At 39.7% G+C, this 22,574-nt stretch overlaps 1 protein-coding gene across 3 annotated transcripts; it reads right to left on the reverse strand.

The window, feature by feature from the left end:
- Positions 1-53: 53 nt before the first annotated feature.
- Positions 54-9,697, reverse strand: Smp_041730.1 (putative pre-mRNA-splicing factor cwc-21; the record flags this gene model as incomplete). Of its 3 annotated transcripts, none has more annotated exons than XM_018797182.1 (4): positions 54-587; positions 8,322-8,621; positions 8,665-8,968; positions 9,638-9,697. In XM_018797182.1, 3 exons carry the CDS (start codon positions 8,901-8,903, stop codon positions 224-226), a joined length of 903 nt encoding a protein of 300 aa, XP_018652250.1. The 3 variants fall into 3 exon arrangements, with proteins under 3 accessions (XP_018652250.1, XP_018652251.1, XP_018652249.1); XM_018797184.1 differs by lacking the exon at positions 9,638-9,697 and adding an exon at positions 3,307-3,448 and having other exon boundaries at positions 8,322-8,633; positions 8,665-8,903; XM_018797183.1 differs by lacking the exon at positions 9,638-9,697 and having other exon boundaries at positions 224-587; positions 8,322-8,633; positions 8,665-9,142.
- Positions 9,698-22,574: the final 12,877 nt, after the last annotated feature.

The raw sequence follows: 22,574 nt of genomic DNA on the forward strand, positions 1-22,574 counted from the left end.
CTGACAGGTTTAGTTTTTAAGCAAATAACAAAAAAGACAAACAACTGTATGATGAGTATGTTGAGAGTTTGTACTCCTTTTTATAAATTAACAGTAACATTATTACAATAAAACATAAGTCTTGTGTACGAAGAAAAAACTAGGCAATAGTTTAGATAACGTGTGTTTATATATATACTTATGTACAGAACAGTTTTAATCCATTACGTATAGTTGTTTATTATCAATGGTGATGATGGTGTTTCCGTTCTTTTGAATGAGAATTTTTATGCTTTTTCGAATGCGATCTATGCTTGGTTGATTTATGCTCTTCTTGTGATTCCTGTTCATGATATTGTTTACGACGACTTCGTTCATCATTTGTGTGATGATATGTCATAGAACTTGAAGTGAAATTAAATTCACCAACACCATTACTACCGCCATCGTTATCATCATCACCAGATTGTGAATGTTTTCTTTTTTTAACTGATTTCTTTTTCTTTTTCTCCTTTTTCTTCCTCTTATGTTGTTGTTTCAAGTTGTTATCTTTGGAATGACTACTAATACTACTACTGACTTCATCATCATCAGAACTATCCAATGTTCTAAAAAGTATTTTAAAAATACATATATGGATAAATATTTCATGAAGTATTATCAACAACAGCGTTTTATACAAAATTAACAGTTATGACTAGTAACTTAATGTTGTGAAACTCATTTATCAACTAAGTAAAAGTTTATGTATTCATTGTTGAAAAAATGTGGTTGCCCAGAATGAATTAGGAGGTCGTAGTTTGAACTTGAGACCTACTGGTTGAAGTTTAATTCTTTTAGCCTCTAAGCAACAAACCTGATAATTGTTAATAATTATTAAAATAGCAAGAGAAATTGTAACTGGATCTCATAAACAAAAGCTGTTAATGCTATACGAAACTGGTAGTTTTATAGAAGCAATAACTTAGACCTTCCAGTCAGATTCGAAAAGCTATTATATTTGTAAAAGAAACTAACTTATCCACGAGAATATTCAGCAATTATCAATGCCCCAATTAGATGACAAGAAAACTGACCAGTTAAGTCAATAATTAGTATTTTAGTAGCCACTGGATACACTTCAGACACATTAAATATTAATGGGGTTTAATACTTCATTTTAATTTGAAACGCAACTAATTATAACAAGTTTCTTATTGGTCAATGTTACATCTAGTTAAATCACTAGAATTATGTTTAAAAATGGTTGCCTGTAGTAAATATATGTGTGATCGTTCGAATGAAGAGTGGATTTTGAACCGAAGATTACACTACACCTTATACTAAACATCTAACATGGATGAAATGGAAAATATATATATTAACGTTTTGTAGAATGTAGAGTCATCCTTAAAAGATTTCGCCTTTAACCATAGGTATCTAAATAGCCAACGTCACATTTTAAAAAAGAAACAACTAGCTGATCATAAAGTACTTTTATAGATCCAGAAGTATTGGTTTATGAACTGTTATTATCGAACTGCTTTTACTCGAAACGATGGAATGGAATGTGTCTATGAATCAGTCAGTATTTACTTACGATCTCTTATCTGAGATAAAAATCTACAATCCTAGTGTTTATTTAAATCCGGTCAATAACTGAACTATGATTAACGATATAGTTATGTATACAATAGCTGTAATTTTAACATGATTGGATCATATAATTAGTATGAGGAAGATGTCATGGAGAGAAGACGGATGAGACACTTTATGTAGGCACTATGTTAGTCACTACCGTGACTTGGTAGTCAGGTTTGCCAATTGTGATGATTCAAACGAGGAATGTTGGCTGGGATGCTTGGTTTTTCATGTCCCACCATACCAAGCAGTTCAATTGGACAGTGGATAAAAGTTGTAACCTTAATTGTACTGAAGGTATGGTGACAGTAAGATGCTTCGCGCGGACAACTAACACTTCCAAAGATCCTGTCTTTTCATAACTGAGGGAGGGACTGGAAGACGTCGGACCTAAGAATGTTATAACCCACCTTACCCCACAGATTTCTATCTATGGTAAGATCTACTAAATATAGCCCTAAAACACCGAAAACTTCCATCCAAAAGGTAATGAGCGATCTGCCTCAAAACGTTGTCTCCTTTGGCTCGGAGGTCACATTCTCACGTCGTCAACACTACCCCCTAACCAAGTTTCCTCTCCAAACACCTCAAAAATTATCCTTCCAAGATGTGAGCGACTGAGTAGTGATAACCCACCTCATACCTTGAATTTATCTTGTTTATAATCAAACTCTTTCCTTATTTCTTAATGTCCCTCCTATTTACACTATCAACACTCTTCTTCCGTCATCTGCTGACTGACTGATTAGTCTAAGACAGAGTAACATCCCTAATCCAGGCAAAAATAAGTATGAGTTAAATGTGAGCACACGAGCATGTATATGATCGCTGAGTTACATTACCATCCACATAAATGCTGGTTGTTTTATATAGAAGTTATTACTGATAGCTTTTACATATTTGAATCAATAATTTTGAAATATTATGCAAAATTATCATTTATTAGAAAATCATTGGAGGAATAAAAGAATAAAGGACCTAACGACAGGAATACACTAGTAGTGTGGCACATTAGTCACAGTGAGAAAAAAATATCGAGACGACTACAACTAATGTTAAATGACTGAAATCTCGATCAAACATAACTTGCACTGATTGCTTGTATTTCGATATTTAATAAGATGCAAAATGATCTTAAGAATTAATTACCAATTCCATTATCTATACAAGAAATTAATACAACTTTTAAAATGATACATTAGATGTACTCACTAGTCTTGTTAAAAAGCTTTTTTTACTTGACATAACTATTTATTTAAAACTTTTGTTAGTTTGATTGTTGTTAACATGTTTCGAAATATGATTCAGCGAAGTAATGGTTTATTGATTTGGGGAGCTAACTTTTAACAAGTGTCATAGATTCGAATGGTGTGTTGACTCACGGTAGTGTCAATATCCCTTGCATAAGAAATGTAGCTTACAGCTTCTATTAAGTCATGATACACTAGAGATCATCATACTCTCCTTGTTTATTTTTCAGATATACGCAGTTAATTCTATTCCAAGTAACCACATTTCAAACAACAAACACTTAAAGAAAGGGCGCATTATTTTTTTATTAAAGATGAAGCAGACATGACTATATACCATATTAAAAGTAAAACACTTTAGGAAGTCAAGTGGTTCCAGATGGTATAAACATAAACTACTTCGGTTAATGTTTCTCTGGCTACTGTTTTAAGAAGAAATCTCATACTTTGAACTTACAGTGACACTGACTTCAATGTGATTCCAAAATGATAAGATATCAAGTAAGTATAACTAACTGTCGTCTGGTTGTTTCTTCGTGTACTGAAGCGCGAAACTTAAATCCCAATATTGAAATGACTGTTTCACATTTGTAAATAGCCTAGAACATAATCGTGGTTTAAAAGTTAATAACGGGACTACTGAGTAAGTGATGTACAAGAGAACATTAATTTCACTTGGAATTCTCACTTATTTGTTAATCAGAGATAAGAAATATCCAGGATTTAAAGTATATAACTGGAAAGTAAGATTCGCGTAAAAAAATTGCTAGGTATGTTAATTTTGTTAAAAAACTATTGTCATGAGTGGAAAAACATGAATACAACTGTGATAGAATGGTTGATTGTCTAGTCTTTTAATGTTCTTTAGTCATGGTTTTTAGATGAATCTAATAAGTCAATAGATTTCATTTGATAGGTAGCTATCGGTCGGTTATATATTGTTACTAAGCACAATCAATCGATCAACATTGAATATGCAATAAACAATCCACAAGAAAGATCCCATTATCATTCTATTATCTAAGTTTGAACTATAAGCTCCATATTACCTCCAAATGATGCATTGCAAATTATAGTACTACCATTAGCTTACATACTAAATGAGCTTGATTGAAGAATGGAGCAACTTCTTGAAACTTAAGAGGCTTAAGACAAATTCAGAATTAGTACTCCATTTGGATGAGACACTATGAATATATAACTAGTTTCCATCAAAGTAGCATCAATTATTTCCAATCAATCAGCATGAGGACTGTGGTGTTATTCATTGCGAAACGACATCGTGGTTTACTTAATGGATTACGATTTACGTTGAAATTATTTATATCTTAATTTCCAGAATACTTAATTATTTATGATGTTATAAATGTTCATAAATGATAAAGTATCATTGTAGTGATCTATTTTGATTCATGAAATAAATAAAGTATATGATGAGTGGGTTAGTCAGTCGACCGCAACGTAGAACCTGGTAAGTATGTACATAGGTTCAAGTTGTCACACCTCATTAGCACAGAGATAAGATTGTCAGGCGTGATGACTTGGCATGACCTCAATGTGGTACACTCGCAGCGGGTGAGGCTTGGTGATGTACAGTGTAAGGTTAGAAGTTAGTAATTACTGTAGGCTTTATAATTATTATAATCCCACTGTTAGATTCATAGATTTGCTATCCTCTATGTATTCACAAAACAGCAATTAATAGTCTATATTTTAGACCTGTGGTTTGGTAGTTAAAGCTCGTGACTTTCAAATCCCGAGTCGTATTTGAATCTTTGTCCATCTACTATGTAGTGGACGGTCAGATAACATCACTTGCTCGTAGGAAAAGAGTGAATCAAAGGCCAGTACATAAATTGGCACTAGGTTACTAAGTTGAGTCAGCTACCAATATGTAAAGCTAGTTGAGAAATGAATACAGGAAAAATGAAAAGCCCCATCTTTTTTAAAGATAAAACGTAATTTTGGCCACCATGGAAGTGCATCATCCACTTAGTTTCTTGGACTTCCGGGCTGCTAGTTTCTAAATTCCCTTTTCTTTAGTTTATTGTTATTCTGTCGCTCATTCTGCATGGTCGTATTGCTAGTGAAGTATAAGACACTTGGAATCGTGTGCTTTTCTTCCAGTATGCAATGTTATCATTTCGTTGTTTAGGATATCTACATACAAACTGAATACTCAGCAGCCTTACAGTAGTCATTCTTCTGTAACCAGCTAGCCATTAACTGATAAACTGGATTTATGTTGTGAAACCAATAAACACTTTTTAAGTAATTCATTTACAAAACACAGGTTCATGTAACTTGGTTTAAATCACAGTGTAGTTATATGCGGACTAATCACTGTCCGAATGTCTGAACAGAAGAATGTGGAGTGGAGTTTAAAACCGCGATCCGAAAGTGTATTGACTACAGTTGCTACTGCGATAAATATCATAAACAGAACTACTTAGTTTTTTTGGAGACATTTCCAGATCTATTACATATTTGTCATGTGTGATCTCTTCAGGTTTTCCTAAATTCATGATAGCTTTTAGGTATTGACTAGCTAGGTAACGTCCCTTAACCTAGATCGATTTAAATTTGTATTACACATGTTGTCGAAATCTTCGTCAGCCCTAATTATTTACAGGAATAAATAAAACTCATGGGCTTTAGAGTTAGTAAAAATTCTAAGACCGTGACTGAAACACGCCATACATTTAGTTTGTAGTCCATTTAACAAATCATGAGTGCATTTTCTTAAATAGGAATTACTCCATCTATAGGTCTTCTAGGGCTATCGCCGTCCTCAAGCTCGGGTAAAGGAGGAACAGGTGTGAGATCAGCAACCCGACCTCGTAGAAAACAACCTTGCCAAAAAATGCTAACCAGAACAAACAATTTAAACCACTTAGACTGTCTCCTCAGAATTTTAGGATCTTCATTTAGAATAATTATGACGCCTCATGATGAAAGCCGAGATTATTCAGAAGTCACGAGGCCGATCCACCTTCTAACAACCAGAACAATTAATATAGGTACATAGAATGTTTAGACAATGTTGGAGAACGGGAAGACCGGTCAAACAGCTCCGAAAATGAGGAGATACAACTTAGAGATTCTCGGAATAAGTGGGACCCATTGGATTCAAGCTGGACAGAAAAGGATAGATTCGGGAAAGATGCTGTTGTACTCTGGTCACGAAGATCGGAACGCTTCACACATACAAGGACTTGCACTGATGCTGTCCAAAAAAGCAAGAAATGCACTTATACGATAGCAATCTCATGGACTCAGAATCATCAAAGCATCCTTGAAAACAAAGGAGGGGATCACAATGAATGTTATCCAGTGTTTCGCACTCATCAATGATAGCGACAGATGACGACGATGAAGATCACTTCTACGAAAGGTTTCAATCAACCATAGCAAAGTGTTCAGAAAAGATCTGACCATTCCGATAGGAGACCTAAACGCCAAAGTCGGAATGGACAACACCGGATATGAAGATATCATCAGATTACTTGGACTGACTGGAAGCAACGAACGAGAATGGTGATAGATTTGCAAATTTACGTGCATTCAACAAATTCGTTATAAGCGGCACAATTTTCCCCCACAAACGCATACACAAAGCTACATGGACATCACCGAATCACACTAAACAGAACCAGATCGATTCGCAAGGTCGATAGAAGACGTGAGAATCAAGGGAGGAGCTGACATAGCTTCACATCATCACCAACTGATGGTTGCCAAAATGAAACTGAAGCTAAAGAAGCAATGGACAACTGGGGAAACAGCATCACAAAGGTTCAGTTCAGCCTTCATTCCACATACTCACAAACTCAACTAACTCGAGATATCTCTAAACAACACGTTCCAAGCCTTACATTATCTACTGAAAGAAGAAACTACTATGGAGGACAATTGGAAAGGAATAAAAGAAGTACTAACTTCAACGTGTCAGGAGGTCGTGAATCGTAACAAGTATCATCATAAGGAATGGATCTCTATCGAAAACTTGGACAAGATTCAAGAAAGAACGAACAAGAAGACACCAATTAACAACAGTCGAACAAGAACAGAGGAAGTCGAGGCAAATACTGAATACACAGAAAAAAACCAAGCAAGTGAAGAAGAGCATTACAGTCGACAAAAAGAAATATGAGCAACAGCTAACAACGACAGTGGAAAAGGCTGCAACAGAACGAAATATCAAACAACCGTATGACACAACAAACAAACTGGAAGGGAAATATAGTAAACCAGAGAGACCGGTCAAGGACAAACAAGGCAAGACAATCACTGAAATTCAAAAACAGAGGAACAGATGGGTAGAACACTTTGAAGAACTCTTCGATAGGCCAGCTCGATTTAATCTAACGCACATAGAAGCAGAACACACAGACCTTCCTATTGGTGTCACTCCATCGACAATCGAAGAAATCAGCATGGTCATCAGACAAATCAAAAGTGGGAAAACAGTAGGACCTGACAATATACCAATTGAAGCACTCATGTCACACATAGGAGCAACTGAAAACATGTTTCACGTTTTGTTCAGGTAGGTTTGGGAGGAAGAACAAGTGCTGACAGACTGGAAAGAACACTTAATCAAGATGCCAAAGAAACGAGATCTGAACAAGTGTGTTAACTATAGAGACATCACACTACTTCCGGTATCAGCAAAGGTTTTCAACTATGTTGATGAACCGGATGAAAGATTCGGTAGTTGTCCAGTTTCAAGATCAACAGACTGGATTCCATAACGATCGGTCATGCACAGACCAAAGAGCGACACTACGAGTCATCGTTGAACAATTGGTTGAATGCCACTCGTCACTATACATCAACTTCCTAGACTATGAGGCGTTTGACAGTGTGGATGTGAGGACCTTATGGAACCTTCTTCGACACTATGGAGTGAGTAGCCGATAAAATCGTCAACATCATAAGGAATTCATACGATGGACTACACTAAAAAGTCGTGTATGGAGGACAACTGACAGATGCACTCCAAGTGATGACCAGAGTCAGACAAGGCTGCTTACTCTCTCCCCTGCTCTTTCTTCTGTTGGTTGACTGGGTTATGAAGACCTTGACATCTGAGGGGAAGCACGGAATACAATGAACGGCTTGTATGCAATGGGCGATTTGGACTTCGTAGATGACCTAGACCTTCTATCCCATGAATACCAACAATTGCAGATCAAGACAATCATCGCAGCAACAGTAGGCCTCAACATGCATAAGGGGAGACCCTGAAGTACAATGCGGCCTATGTTCCTCCAGGAAGGGTAACAGGCGTAAATCAGTAAGTAACTCCATGATCCCAATACTAAATATGAACTCCGATTATTGATTTAAGGAAGCTAAAGTTGTGAAAAACCACAGAAATAGGTACTTAGTATCCAAATCAGAGTTTAAAACACCAAAGTATTGTGTAGCATATTACAGGATATTCACATTAAAAAGTCACAAACATACTTCATCTCCTTTTGTGCCTCGACTAGACGCTTCGTTTCTGCGTCATCTTTTTTCCGCTGAACAGCCAACTCTACGGAATTTCCATCCTGAAATTGTTCCCCGATTCCCAGTGCCTCTTTAAAGATTGTGTTTTTAAGGATATTTACAGCGGCATTTTCATGGGTCCCTTTCGGTAGCAATTTGCCGTGTTCAGACTGAGAGATTTCGAATGGCTCCACATTGGGAGTTTTTTTTATTTCGGAGGCCTTTAACTCATCCAGCAACTTTTTCCGAAATCCACTGACCCTAAATTCGATTTCGCTTTGCGTGTAACTAAAAGAAAATGAATACAAAAGAAACCTACCCTTGTTCCTCCATTTCCTGTTCCATTTCAAAACATTTCACTTCAATTTTTCGTTTCCGTTCATGCTCTAGTATTTCTTTATTTGGTTCCTTAAACAGCAGAGCATCTGCTCTCTTTAAGTCCTCCTCTGTTTTGTAGGGGTTTTGCTCTTTGAAATTACTAATGAAAGCCAGATTTTTCTGAACATATCCATTCGTCCCACTGCCTCGAGGAGTTGGTAAGCCTATCCCATTATACATTGTAATTGAAGTACGTTGTGTTAAAGGGAACTAAGGGAAGTTCAGTTTTACGGTGGTAGTCCCACCTTTCACCACGAAAAGCGGAACAGAGAACAAAAGAAAATGTGGGCAAACTCATCAAACATATAAAACCCATAAAAAAACCATGACAGCGATCAAATGACGTACAATGAACAAACTTTAGTGCGAACTATAAAAATCACATCGAGAGCCTTAGATGAGTCACATAGCTCCCTCTAATTCTGCATGCATTTGAAGTGTGTTATTCTTACGAGTAATGCGGTTGGTGAATATTATAAATTACTGTGATAGACCTAGCCGCAACCTTTGACGCCAGAATAGTTGTCCAGTTCACAAAATCCCACCCGATTTATTAGTACTCGTGAGATGTGAGTAAGAATCAGGAGGAAAAAACCATATGAGTGAACCAATCAGATTTCGACGCGAAGCTCGTCATCGCGTCATTGCTGATGTCATATCGTGATAAAAGCCTTAATCACTAATATATGGAAATAAGTCATTCATATCACAACTGTTTATCAATTCTAATCGCACTTCTTTACAATAAATCGTTTCATAACGGAAGTTTTCAATGGCTAAATCGTACGACTAATTTATCAAAGGTCGTTCATATACTATATTTCCAGGGAAAAGTCCAGGTTTAAAGGTGAGAGCAAACCTGAACAAAACAAAAGAACGAAAGTGACCCAACCAAACGGGCAAAATGAACTTACTTAAATTAATTGGACCCAAAGTCAAAACTCAGTGACAGATGAGCGACGTTGTAACTAAAATAAAAAAACGCGCGTGCACCGAGCACTTGATATAAACTCAACTTTGGATTGTCACTCAGCTGGAGTTGTCCGACCTACCAGTCAAGTTTGTGGGGTAATACTGGTATATCTCCTATATTTTTTGTCCCTGCAAGCCATAATCAACATAGTCTGTTGCAGCGTTCATTTTTATTTAATTTACGATTTCATGGCAGTTGTTGACCTTTCAGCTGACCCAAATATTCCTATTTAGAGTACATTAGCATTTATGTGCCCTTTGTGAAAAAACATTGGACTCATTCCGGTTTACCATGGCTGGATAGTGGTAGATCTGATACGTATTCGGTACGGTATTCGAGCGCGCTTTTCGAACGGGAAGTTTAGTCCTAACGTGATTTACATTTCTCAAACTTTTGCTGTGTTCTTACGCAACAAAAGTACCATTTCCGATCTAAAGAATCTATTCTGAGTTATACGTTCGGTAGATTACTTCTTTTTTTGTGTTTCACTCAACTTAATAGTTAACTGTGGTTTTGCCTCAACTCACTATCGGTTTTTTTTTATATTTTTCACGTAAAGACTAGCTTTAGTTTATCGTTAACTGTTTTTATACACTTTTGCCAGTTTTTGTTTACTGTGTGTTTTTTTTAACGGTCCTAAATTTACTGCTTGTATTTTTAAGACAGTCTAAATCACTAGCCATGAAAAATTCATGCAAAAGACCTGGTTGCCGTTTCGCTGTTACATCTGGCATGCAATATGACAACTGCAAAGGTTGGTTCCACGAAGCATGTACAGATCTAACAGCAGCAGCCTATGGCAGACTCAGCAAGTCTGATCGTAGGTGGGTATGTGTTACCTGCAACACTGATACCGTAGTTATGTTGGGTACCATCATTACTTTACTAACAGGTATGAGAGATAAGTTGTCTAAGAATTTGGCAAACGATAGTATCATGACGGGTAACAAAACTGGAACGCATAGGGCAAACAAGAAAAAGGATATTGACAGGTCGGTTATCGACGGTGCTGTTAACAGCACGAGTGATGACGTGCTGAAACTCAGCACCATCTTAACATCGACTGTCATCGACTCCCTCAGTAAACTTGAATGAGGCAGTGGTTCCCAAAAATCCTGTAGGTGGTTGGACTCACGTTAACAGGAGTAAAAGGCCCAAGCGCCTCCGCCGAAACTTAACATCCCAAGTACCGTGCGGAAATCAATTGATGCTTTGGCCGCACAGTCTACCCCCAAGACTGTCCGCCCAGTCATCACTGAGCCCAGGAATCAAAAACGCGCCTCGACATCCAAACAACAAGATACCAAACCTAGATGCCCTGGAAAGCCTGAGAAATCAATTACGGTTCGTGACGACTCTGTCATAATCATGAACCTTATTGACAACCCCGACCTTCCTCTCAGTTTGCAGGACAAAAATGATAGGATGCTCTGGGGAGAATTAAACAAGAGGTTTGAACTCCCTAGAATAAAGTCTTTGACCGTCATACGGCTCACTCGGGGGAAGGACTCTAACCACCTAAACCACCCGAGGCTGCTTCGTGTTACACTTAAGAATGCCTCCGACGTAGAGGACGTCCTGCTAACCAGTCACTTACTGAAATCCGATGGGAACGTAAGAATACTGCCCGACATACTGTATTCTGAACGAAATCTCACCCGGAACATCCCTAAGGAATCTCGCGAGGCGTTTTTCCGTGCACGAAATATCATTGTGCAAGGTGTACCGGAAAATATGGACCCAACTCAAGCAAACTCTGATATTCGGGAATGGAAATTCATTAAGCATTCCTTAAAACTCAAGAACATATTGACCCAACAGGTAATGCGACTAGCCAAGAGAGACGGAGACTCTAGGCCCCGGCTATTGAAGATAACCTTCCCCTCCTCCCACATGGCGGCTGCAACTCTGGAAGCATTTCGTGCCAATAGACGTCGATTGCCAACTGGCATCCATATGCATCCGGATAGGCCCCACGACAGCAGGATCAAGCACAAACGAAAGCTGGAGCTGACAATTCCACTCATGGACTGTCTTGATCATAAAAAAAGCATGTAAAGGACAGGGACTACCAACTCGGTAAACATCGTATAGGTAGGCTACCTGTCCACTCACGCACGACTCATATAGACAAACAAGAAGAAGCTCACGCGTTCCAAATTGAAAGCATAAACTGCCTATACACGAACGCCGCGAGCTTGCCAAACAAAATGGACGAGCTACGTGAACTCAGCAACGCTAATGATGCCCATCTGATAGGAATATCCGAAACTTGGATAACGTCTCAGTTTACGGACCAGGAGCTAGCAATAACTGGGATGTCTTTATTTCGCAACGACAGAAAAACAGGAATGGGGGGTGGGGTAGCACTATACATACAGTCATGCCTGGATGCGCACCAACTTCACAACCAAGAGTTTCTCAATCTTGATGAGTCAGTATGGTGCTCAGTAAGATTGTCTACCACCTCGAGGTGTCTAGTTAGGGTCATCTACAGGAAGCCCACTGCCGACATCCAGTATGACAATCGTCTGCTGGAAGGACTACCTCGCTCTACGCGTCTCGGATTCTCTCAAATCCTGATTCTAGGGGACTTCAATCTTCCTAGAATCAACTTCCTGGAACATACATACATTGGTAGTGACAACTCTACTGAAGCTCTGTTCTTCAACCTTATCGTTGACCTGGGATTATTCGAAAATGTGAAGTCGGCAACTCGTTGGAGAAACAGTCAGACGCCGTCGCGCTTAGACTGAATATTCACAAATGAAGAATTCCTAGTTGACGACCTCTCAATCCTGGCTCCCCTGGGGAAAAGTGATCACGCCGTCTTATCATTCAGCTTTGTCAGCAAAACGGAGCTAAGATATCCTACTAGCAACAAGCGCTGGAACTTCAAACGGTTGTATGTGTTAGCTTTACAGGACTATCTACAACAGGTGGATTGGGATGTTCACCCTCAACTTGAAGTGGATGCTCATTGAGATTTTTTACTACACACGATCTTATGTGCTACTGAGCATTCAGTTCCTAAGATGGTCCCAAAAAGCTACAAACAACCTCCAATCATCAAGAACCGCACTCGTCGTTTGCTAAGCCGCAAAAGTCACTGTTGGGCCGAACATAAACGAACCGACAATAACGACGCATACAGACAATATAAACGCATAAGGAACATATGTTCAAAGGCAATAAGAGAAGACAGGCTTCAGTTCCAGACCAAGCTCATCGATAAATTCGTCTCCAACCCGAAAAGCTTATTCGGTTACGCAGCTTCTCTTCGACAAGGCAAAACTGGAGTTTCCCAACTGCTTGGTCCTAATGGCCCGACCAATAACGACGGTGATGCCGCTAACCTTTTGGCTGAACAATACTCCCAGACATTCCAGCTGACCCACATCAACTATACTGACGAAAGCTTCACCTGCACCTGTACAGGACTTTCCGAAGTGGACCTGAGTGCTGACCTGGTGCTCCGTAAACTGCAGCACCTAAGAAAAGACACTTCTCCTGGTCCGGACATGGTTCATTCTGCTGTATTGAGGGAAGCAGCTTCAATCCCGGCGACACCACTTAGCGTGATGTTTGCACACTCGCTAAGCAGAGGCAAACTACCGGAAATTTGTAAGCTGGCCCACACCACACCAATTTTCAAAGGAGGTCGATGCAGTGAACCCTCAAGCTACCGACCAGTGGCCCTTCTCTCCATACCTTCCAAAATTATGGAATCCCTAATATACGACGGTATACTAGAATACTCATCATCCTCAAAGTTCTTCTCACCTCAACAGCATGGTTTCAGAAAAGGTCATTCTTGTATGACCAACCTGCTGACTGCGGTGGATAGATGCACGACAATCCTTGATCGCAAGGAGAAGGTTGACGTCATCTACCTGGATTTCTCAAAAGCTTTTGATAGGATCAACCATATATGTCTTATCAAGAAGCTTAGACGATTGGGTATAAAACCCCCTTCGATTGACTGGCTCTCTTCATATTTAGAAAACCGACACTTTAAGGTCAGGGTTAACTTCACTCCCTCTCAGGCTATGGAATGTCCTAGTGGGGTACCCCAGGGCTCAATACTAGGACCTCTTCTCTTCTTGATTTATATTAACGATCTTCCTCAACAAGTTTCATCTGACTTATTGCTTTTTGCTGATGATGTGAAACTTTGGAGAGAGATACGTAATCATAATGATATACTAGTTCTTCAGGAGGATCTGACCCGACTTCAAAGTTGGGCAGACGACAACGGTCTTACCTTCAACACTTCAAAGTGCAAGGTAGTCCATCTGAGACATGTTGCAGACTATAGTTATAACTTAGGCAACTCCCCTTTAGAAGTTTCCCAAGTTGGAAAAGATTTAGGAGTGTTGGTACCCTATGACCTGAAATCGTATGCGAACTGTGACAAAAACGCCTCTCAAGCAAACCTTGCACTGGTAACATTGAAGCGCATTTTTGGCCGGTTTGACGGTAGGACCTTCCATATAATCTTCAACAGTTTTATTCGTCCCCATTTAGAGTACGGAAACATAGTATTTCCTCCCTCCCTCCAAAAGGATAAGGACACTCTGGAACGTATACAACGTCGAGCCACGAAATCAGTTCGGAGACTCAAATCCAAACCTTATGAAGAGCGCCTCAAATCACTTAACCTTTACCCGTTAGAGTACAGGCGTCTTGGAGGTGATCTTCTTATGACTTACAGTATCCTTAATACTTCTGGTCATCCCCTTAAACATCTTCTTAAGCTTAGTCATAACACTAACCTAAGAGGTAACACCCAGAAATTGGAGACCCTACATAGCAGAACAGACTGCAGACACAACTTCTACTCCGTTAGAGTTGTCAAGTGCTGGAATTCGCTGCCGACTGAGCTAGTCCAAGCGACCTCCCAGGAGTCCTTTAAGAGGAAACTTGACTTATTCTTAAGGACTAAGGATAACATATTATTATGATTTACCAAATTCTTTTTTTCCTCTATTATCGTTCATATACCTAGGTTTTTGCCTGGAGGTATTGGTGATCCACTGCTATCAGACACGGAAGCCCGTTAAGCGAAAGCTTCTTCTATTCCGTCCTCAACCATTTGAACCATTTGAACGTCGTATATCTCCAAACTCAGAATATCTTAAAAGCATCAGTCAGTCAGTCACAAATTAGAACTTCGTACTTATGTACATCACTTCGAGTTGCCATACCACACTAGCACAGAGATGCAGCTGTCGATTCAAATTCCATAGTGGTAGAGGTAGTGAGAGTATAAGCAGTAATAGGAAAGATTAGGGTTCAAAGATGTCCAAGGAGCATAATCCAGTGAAATAAATTTGGAAAGAAAAAAACAGATAAGGATATTAATAATTCAGAAGATTGGATTTTGAGAGAACACAAAGAGTGGATACACCTGTGTCATTGCAAACGATTTTCAGCCATGTCATTCAAGGTCTCTAACTGATGTGAAAAGAGAAACAAGAAGCCGTGACAAGCTACCGAAGCTATTTTTGGGGATGTTATTTCATTTAATGCAAAGCTTGTATAACAGTTACATTTAATTTTGTCCCTAGTCTATTCTACAGATTATAAGCTTTCGTTTGATGTATGATTCATTGTCATAGCTTTTTCTGTTCCAAAGGTATTGTAATTTAGACGTAACCTTTTGTGCTCTATTTTCTACTCTAATCCCCCAGTTTTGGACGTAATTGTATTTTCCTAATTATTGTACGTTGTGGCCGGGCTAGTCATCTATTTATTCCTGTGTCTTTTTACACTAATCTGAATTCGGGTACCAGATCGGCATTTGGAATAAAGCGAGTAGTGTTCCAGTTGTCTTGTCTTCTCTCTCTCACGTGCCTGTCAGCCAATCAGGGATAGAATAGTTTTCGTCTTTCTACCCCACTTCGAACTCACGCATACTAGCCTTAGGGTTAAGCCAGTCAGCCTATCGCGTCAAGGTCTTGATCTACATTGGACAAGTTATCCTCGGCACGAAAATGGGTAGACAGATCAAAGAGTTAACACTAGCTATCGGTTGCTAGCATCTCGACGATCCCAACCAGGTTGTCTACACCTACCAGCATGGCTCAGTCCACTTGTCAGTAACTTCATGGATTTGTGACATGTTTTGGTCTGACTACACCCTAGCTTTCTTCCAACCTACCCCTACACCATAAAATATCGCTCGTCGGGGCAGTCGGTGGCTGGGCATACGTAACATACGTTCCAGCCATCCCAAATGATGAAGTTTCACTACTTCATTAATCGATTTGCCAACCTTACCTAGTACCCGTTTCCCAACAACTGCATTACTAATTCAGTGGTCCCAGGATATACGAGCAATGCTTCGAAGACACCTATGATCGAATACTAGCAGCCTACGAATATCCTCTACTCTTACCGGCCATGTTTCACTGTCATTAAGCAAGACGAAACGAACTGCTCTTCAGTAAACTCATCCTTTGGTTGCTAGACGTATATCTCGCCTACGCCGTAAATGAAGCAAGTTGGCGAAAGCTAGACAAGCCTTCTGTACCGGTGCTGAGATTTCGTCACACACCAGACCACATGGGCTGATGAGACTCCCAACATAAGTGAATTGGTCAACACGCTCAACCACTTCACTCCCTACCATTAGTTCAGGTGCCGATCCAAACCAATCCTGGTGTAATATCTTGCACTTCGAAGGGGAGGATTGCATCCTGAACATGCCTGCATAGTTGCTTATAGTGGTCAGAAGACGCTGCATTTCGTCAGCGTCTTCACCAAATAGAATTATGTCATCGGCGTATTCCAAGTCAACAAGTGAATCCCCTGATATAAGTTCAACTCCTCTAAATTTAGATGATGAAAGTGTTATTTCTAAAAGCACGTCTACGAAAAAGTTAAGCAAGAATGGAGAGAGTGGACATACATGGCGAACACCACTTGAGACAATCAATTCTGATGAAAGTACGCCATAAACTCTCACTCAGTCAGTTGTGTTCGAGTAGAGAGCCTTTATGAGGTTAATGTACTTCTTTGGTACTCCTTTCAGTGACAAACACTGACACAGAACCTCACGATCAACTGAGACAAATGCCGCCTTAAGGTCGAGACATACTAATATTGTGGGACGTCTGAATGTGTGTCCATGTTCTAGGACCTGACGTAGGGTGAATATCTGGTCTATGCAACCACGTCCAGGTCGAAAACCAGCCTGGTTTTCTCTAGTCTGCTCTTCACTAGCTTTGGTTATGCGTCCAAGTATTATTGAAGCTAATATTTTAGACACTATATTAGTCAAACTGATCCCTCTGTGATTGTCACAAGAGGACTTTTGTCCTTTCTTATAGACTGGCACAATCAGTGATCGAGACCAGTCAGATGGGAATACGTCTAGTTCCCAAATTCTGCCTAAGACCTCAGTCAATCTAGCTGCTAATACTGGACCGCCATCCTTAAAAATCTCAGGGGTCAACCTGTCAGGGCCTGCTGCTCTCCCTCGCTTCAGATTTCCTATTGCTTTTTTCAACCTCGTAAAGTGTTGGAGGACTTACATCAATTTGCCATTCAGGACGACTGGGGATCGTGGGTAACTGAAGTGTGGCTGAAGGCCAGTTGAACTGATACCTAAAGTGTTCTGCCCATCGATCCAATCTCCTGGATTGAGAATGAATGATATGTCCATCTTTGTCTGAGATAGTTTCGCTAATAGTTGGGTTCCCAATGCCGGTTTCTTTAATAAGTCTGAATAGTTGTCTGCTGTTGCCTATTGCCGTTGCATTTTCCATCTCTCTTGATTTCGCTACCCACCGCTGTTCACGATCATTGCATAGGCTTTTTATCAGACTGAGCTTAAGTTGACTCCACTCTTCGTTATGTTTTGAGCCAGATTAGATGAGTTTTTGAGCATCTATCAGTGCGGTAGATGCTACAGAGATCCTGTGTTTCTCTCTAACTTTACGGCTTGCCTTACTAGCAGAAATCACTGCTACTCTCACAGCTTTTCGGATGTCATTCCACGCTGTCTCGGGATGGGCACGAGTTACATGGCTGCCTAACTGTTTTTCCAGTTGTTCCTGAAATATATTTTTAGCTTGCATATCATTAAGTAAAACCCTTAGAGGCTTCCCTGCAGTGTCTTTCCTACGTCCAGTAAGTCGCAGACAGATACGTGCTCGCACTAGAGCATGATATGGGTCCAAACATGTGCTTCAGAATGAGCGACAGTCATCTATCGAGCCCCTCCGTCGGTGGCTGATAGCGATGTGATATAGTTGAGTCCAACGTTGAGACGAATTCGGGGGTCACCATGTGAAAAGATGTTTTTCCTTGTGCTTAGAGTTAGTATTTACAAGGAACAGGCGGTTATCTGAGTACAGCTGCAACAGACGGTCGCCATTATCTCTTCTTTGAGCCACGACACTGTAAAATCCACCCAGGTGTCTTTCCTCTTCGCTTAGTTTACCCACTTGAGCATTAAAGTCATCAGAGCGCCTAGCTTTTCGAGGTCGGAAAGTTTTCTGTAAAACTGAGCTGCAGTCAGTGGGAGAGTAGGCAAAGATGACGAAGAGGCAACGACGAGTGTACCTGTCTTTCCGAGTCCTTACTGTTCCGTTTAGTCGGACAGCGCACAGACGACTGTCTACTGGGATCCAGTCTAAAAGAGCTAGTTCTACTCTGGGACTCAATGCTCACCATTTGGCAACGTAGAGGTCAGAAATGGTGAACAAGAGGACTCTTGGTCGCCAATGGCATGGCTTGGCCATGCAAATGTGGTTACTCTGTTACTTCTTGCTTTTCGTGCTAACTATATTATTCTATTTCCAGACCGAATGTGTTCTTCGGAAGTGCTACACCACAAATTGCTGACTACCTTAATAAGTGGAGTCAGTATGGATGGTGAGTCACTTCCATGTTAGGTTTGATGGATTAGATGATCGCACCATCGTCAAACTGCAATTTTGGGATAGGCCTGTTAATCTAGTAGTAAAAATAAGTGCGCTTAATACCGACAATGACAATAATTTTTTAAGTTGATAGGTTTCGCCCAAGCAGAGTATAACTTCCAGTCCAACGAATATTGAGTATCTTGCGTAAACAATCGTTTATAAATACCTGTTCATTTTTGATGATGGTTGTGGTAGTACTGAAAGTTTCAGCTCCGTACAGTGAGACTGTCTTGACGTTTCATATTGGAGATCCTGACTTTGATGTTGGCTTTCAGACAGTTGATTTGAGCTCCATATGTTCTTCAACAGTAGGAACGCGATCCTCCTTTTTAATTCTAAATTCTGAGTGAATGTTTCCACCTCTTTCAGAGTTTCGCCATCAAGTGTGATTGGGTTGGTGCACTCCGCATTGCATTTCTGTATCTCCCCTTATGTATGTTGAGGCCTACTGTTGCTGCGATGATTGTCTTGATCCACAATTGTTGGTATTCATGGGATAGAAGGTCTAGGTCATCTACGAAGTCCAAATCGCCCATTGCATACAAGCCGTTCATTGTATTCCGTGCTTCCCCTCAGATGTCAAGGTCTTCATAACCCAGTCAACCAACAGAAGAAAGAGCAGGGGAGAGAGTAAGCAGCCTTGTCTGACTCTGGTCATCACTTGGAGTGCATCTGTCAGTTGTCCTCCATACACGACTTTTTAGTGTAGTCTGTCGTATGAATTCCTTATGATGTTGACGATTTTATCGGCTACTCACTCCATAGTGTCGAAGAAGGTTCCATAAGGTCCTCACATCCACACTGTCAAACGCCTCATAGTCTAGGAAGTTGATGTATAGTGACGAGTGGCATTCAACCAATTGTTCAACGATGACTCGTAGTGTCGCTCTTTGGTCTGTGCATGACCGATCGTTATGGAATCCAGTCTGTTGATCTTGAAACTGGACGACTACCGAATCTTTCATCCGGTTCATCAACACAGTTGAAAACGTTTCCTAATGATCTTTCACATTGTATGCACATTCAATGTACTTGTAGTGATTATTGCCCTAGTTGCTAGAAGGGACATCGGCCTAGTAACTTTCAAATAATCTCGGCTTTGACTGTGACGCATCATTTTTCTTCTAAATGAAGATCATTCTGTCCGCAGGGGACAGTTTAACTGGCTCAGATGACTTTTTTGGTTATAATTTTTAGTAAGGTTGTGCTCAAGAGGATGGTGTTGTTGATCCCTTCTTTTTTGCTAAGGCTCGAGACTGACAGTAACCTCGAAAAGGCTACAGGGTTAGTTGTGGTCTCAAGGAATCTTGGTACAAGTTGCTACACAATACAAGCCGAAGGAACAAAAATATCAGAATAATGAGATAATAATAAGACACTGTGACGAGATTCTTGGCATATGTTTTCTGTTATAGCCCCGTTAATCACATACCTGAAGAAACATTTCTTCAGGAGCTATTCAATGGATAGTTCATATTTTCATCAGATAGTGCATGAATGACCTACCGGTGGCAGGCGTACTTTAGCGCATACGGGACTCAAGTATGAACGCTAGTGACTGATAAGCTTTTGAGGAAAACTAATCTAACACAAGGATTTTTTTGTTTCATGGATCATTTGTGTGAAACCAACCTCTAGTGAGGACGTACTACAAGGTCGATGGGTCTTAGATCATGTCTATAGACAAAAGGCAACCGGTCGGGAAAATTAGGCGTTTGAGCCAGCGATTCAGCTATCAAACTTTGAACCTCGAAATTCGCTGCGTAGAGGCAGAGAACTAATGTTCCTTGGGTGGTCCTTAGTTTAGAAGTGAAAATCTTGTTCTGTCTTTCGGCTCTCTGACGAGAAGAAAGGATGGTTATTAATAAAAGAAGTGGTCTCTTCCACTTATATAGAAACCAAAGTAAATTCTGGTCTCTGTTTTGGAAGAAACAGCTGCATTAGCTGTCCCTATATATTCTAGTAGTTAACGTCGCATTTCACAGAACCTCATCGTGCAACAGTTTACGTATATTTATGTCCTGCTCCACATTGAAAACGGAAATGATGTTCTTTTATGTGCAGTTTAGTATCAAAAATTAGCAATGGCCTGTTAGGTAAAGCATTAGTAGTAATATAACACGCGTTAATATCTCTGTTAGATAAATTCGCTTAAAGACAACTCGAATATGGCTTTTGTATGAGAGCGTTATTTAATGCAATTACGAAGATGCAAGAAAGAAGACGATATTGAATTCATACTGGCGTGCTGAAGAGGACGTTCTGTACGCCAATTTGAAAAATGTTCTAGTTAAGGCGGCCTGCTTGAATACCTGGGCTACCTGTTTCTGCCATCTAAATATTTCAACAAGTTATCTGGTTTTTTAATTTGTTTTAACTTCTCATTATGTCTATTAATAGCATAGCCTACACAGGCGCGTTTATGAAAAGCTTACGTCCTTTCGCTGCAAAATTACGAACAAGTACAATAAGGGACATCGTGGTGGTTTGCAATATGCATTAAAGAGAATGAACATTATTCAAATGTTGATTCCCGAGCTGCTTAATTCTAACTGTCGATCACTAATTAACAAGGTGGACTATCTCCAATTTCTGCTAAGTCAAAACATGTATCGTAATTGTGGTGTCATCACAATTCAAGAATCTTGGTTAACTTACTTACAGGAAGATTGCTTAGTATCACTACGTGATTTCAATATCTATCGTCAGGATCCATCAAACAACAAAAAGACGTGTGGTGGCGGAGTAGCTACGTTTGCAAATGTTAACTGGTGTCGATCTACTTTTGCCTGTTTCAAGTTTTCAAATGACTTTATCGACTGTCTGACTTTAAGGTGCCGTCCAAAACACCTGAATATATACAAATATATTTATGTTACCAATATCTACATGACTCCAGACTGCACATCATCTGCGCTACCTGTCTTCGCTGATAAATTTACCGAATTTGCCGTTACTGCCTTCAATGATTCACTTTCAATTACATGTGGTGATTTCGATTCATGTGACTGTAGCTTCCTTACATCACTAGGTCACCTAAATGTAGTAGATTTTCCTACTCGTTTGAATGCTCATCTACACTTGGTTTTCATTAATGATGTGGGTACATATGTGACTCGCAAACATGCTCCATTGTCCAGCTCGGATCACTGTATAATTCGTGTTCTACCTAAAGTATATGGTAAACATGGAGAGAGTACACACATACACCATACCAAAAAAGTAATATATAGGAGTTACTCAGAAGAAAACATGAAAAATCTGAAAAAACATGTATCGTACGACCAACTGAGAATTACTGACAGATGACTCACTAGAAAACACCAGTGATGTTATCACCCGTTTTCTTAAATTCTGTTTTGATATTTGCTGTCCTACTGAAACCTTCTCCTTAAGTTTTGATCGACTTACATCTCCACAACTAAAACGACTACGGAGAGTAAAAGAAAGGATATACAAGGAGAAAAACACTATTGAAGTTCGTAAGTTAAATGATCAAATAAACCTAGAGATTAGATGTCTCAACTCTGTGTTTACTCAAAAACTCCTATCTTGTAAAAGCTCTCCAAGTATGTGGAAACTCTTTAAAGAAATTACAGGGGACAGGCAGACTAGAAGCGATAACCAGCTGAATGTTTGTGACTTAAATAAGTCCTTTGTACGTCAGTCATCTGACATCATGCTCTCTATATCCACAGGTTTGAAGAACAATTGTGTTCCTAGTTTCACTGAAAATGATGTCCGAAAATGTCTGCAGTCACTTAATTCATCCCAATGTTTAGTACCTGATGGTATCCCAAACCTCCTTTTTAAAAAATGTGCTGATGTTTTATGTTATTCATTAAGGAATATCTTTAACAGATCCTTCTCAACTAATGTCTTACTGAAAATGTGGAGAAAGATAAAGATAATCCCTATACCAAAGAAAGTATCTGGTGATAAAAA

The sequence above is a fragment of the Schistosoma mansoni genome, chromosome 4 (genome assembly GCF_000237925.1).
Source record: "Schistosoma mansoni strain Puerto Rico chromosome 4, complete genome".
Classification (NCBI taxonomy): Eukaryota; Metazoa; Platyhelminthes; class Trematoda; order Strigeidida; family Schistosomatidae; genus Schistosoma; species Schistosoma mansoni.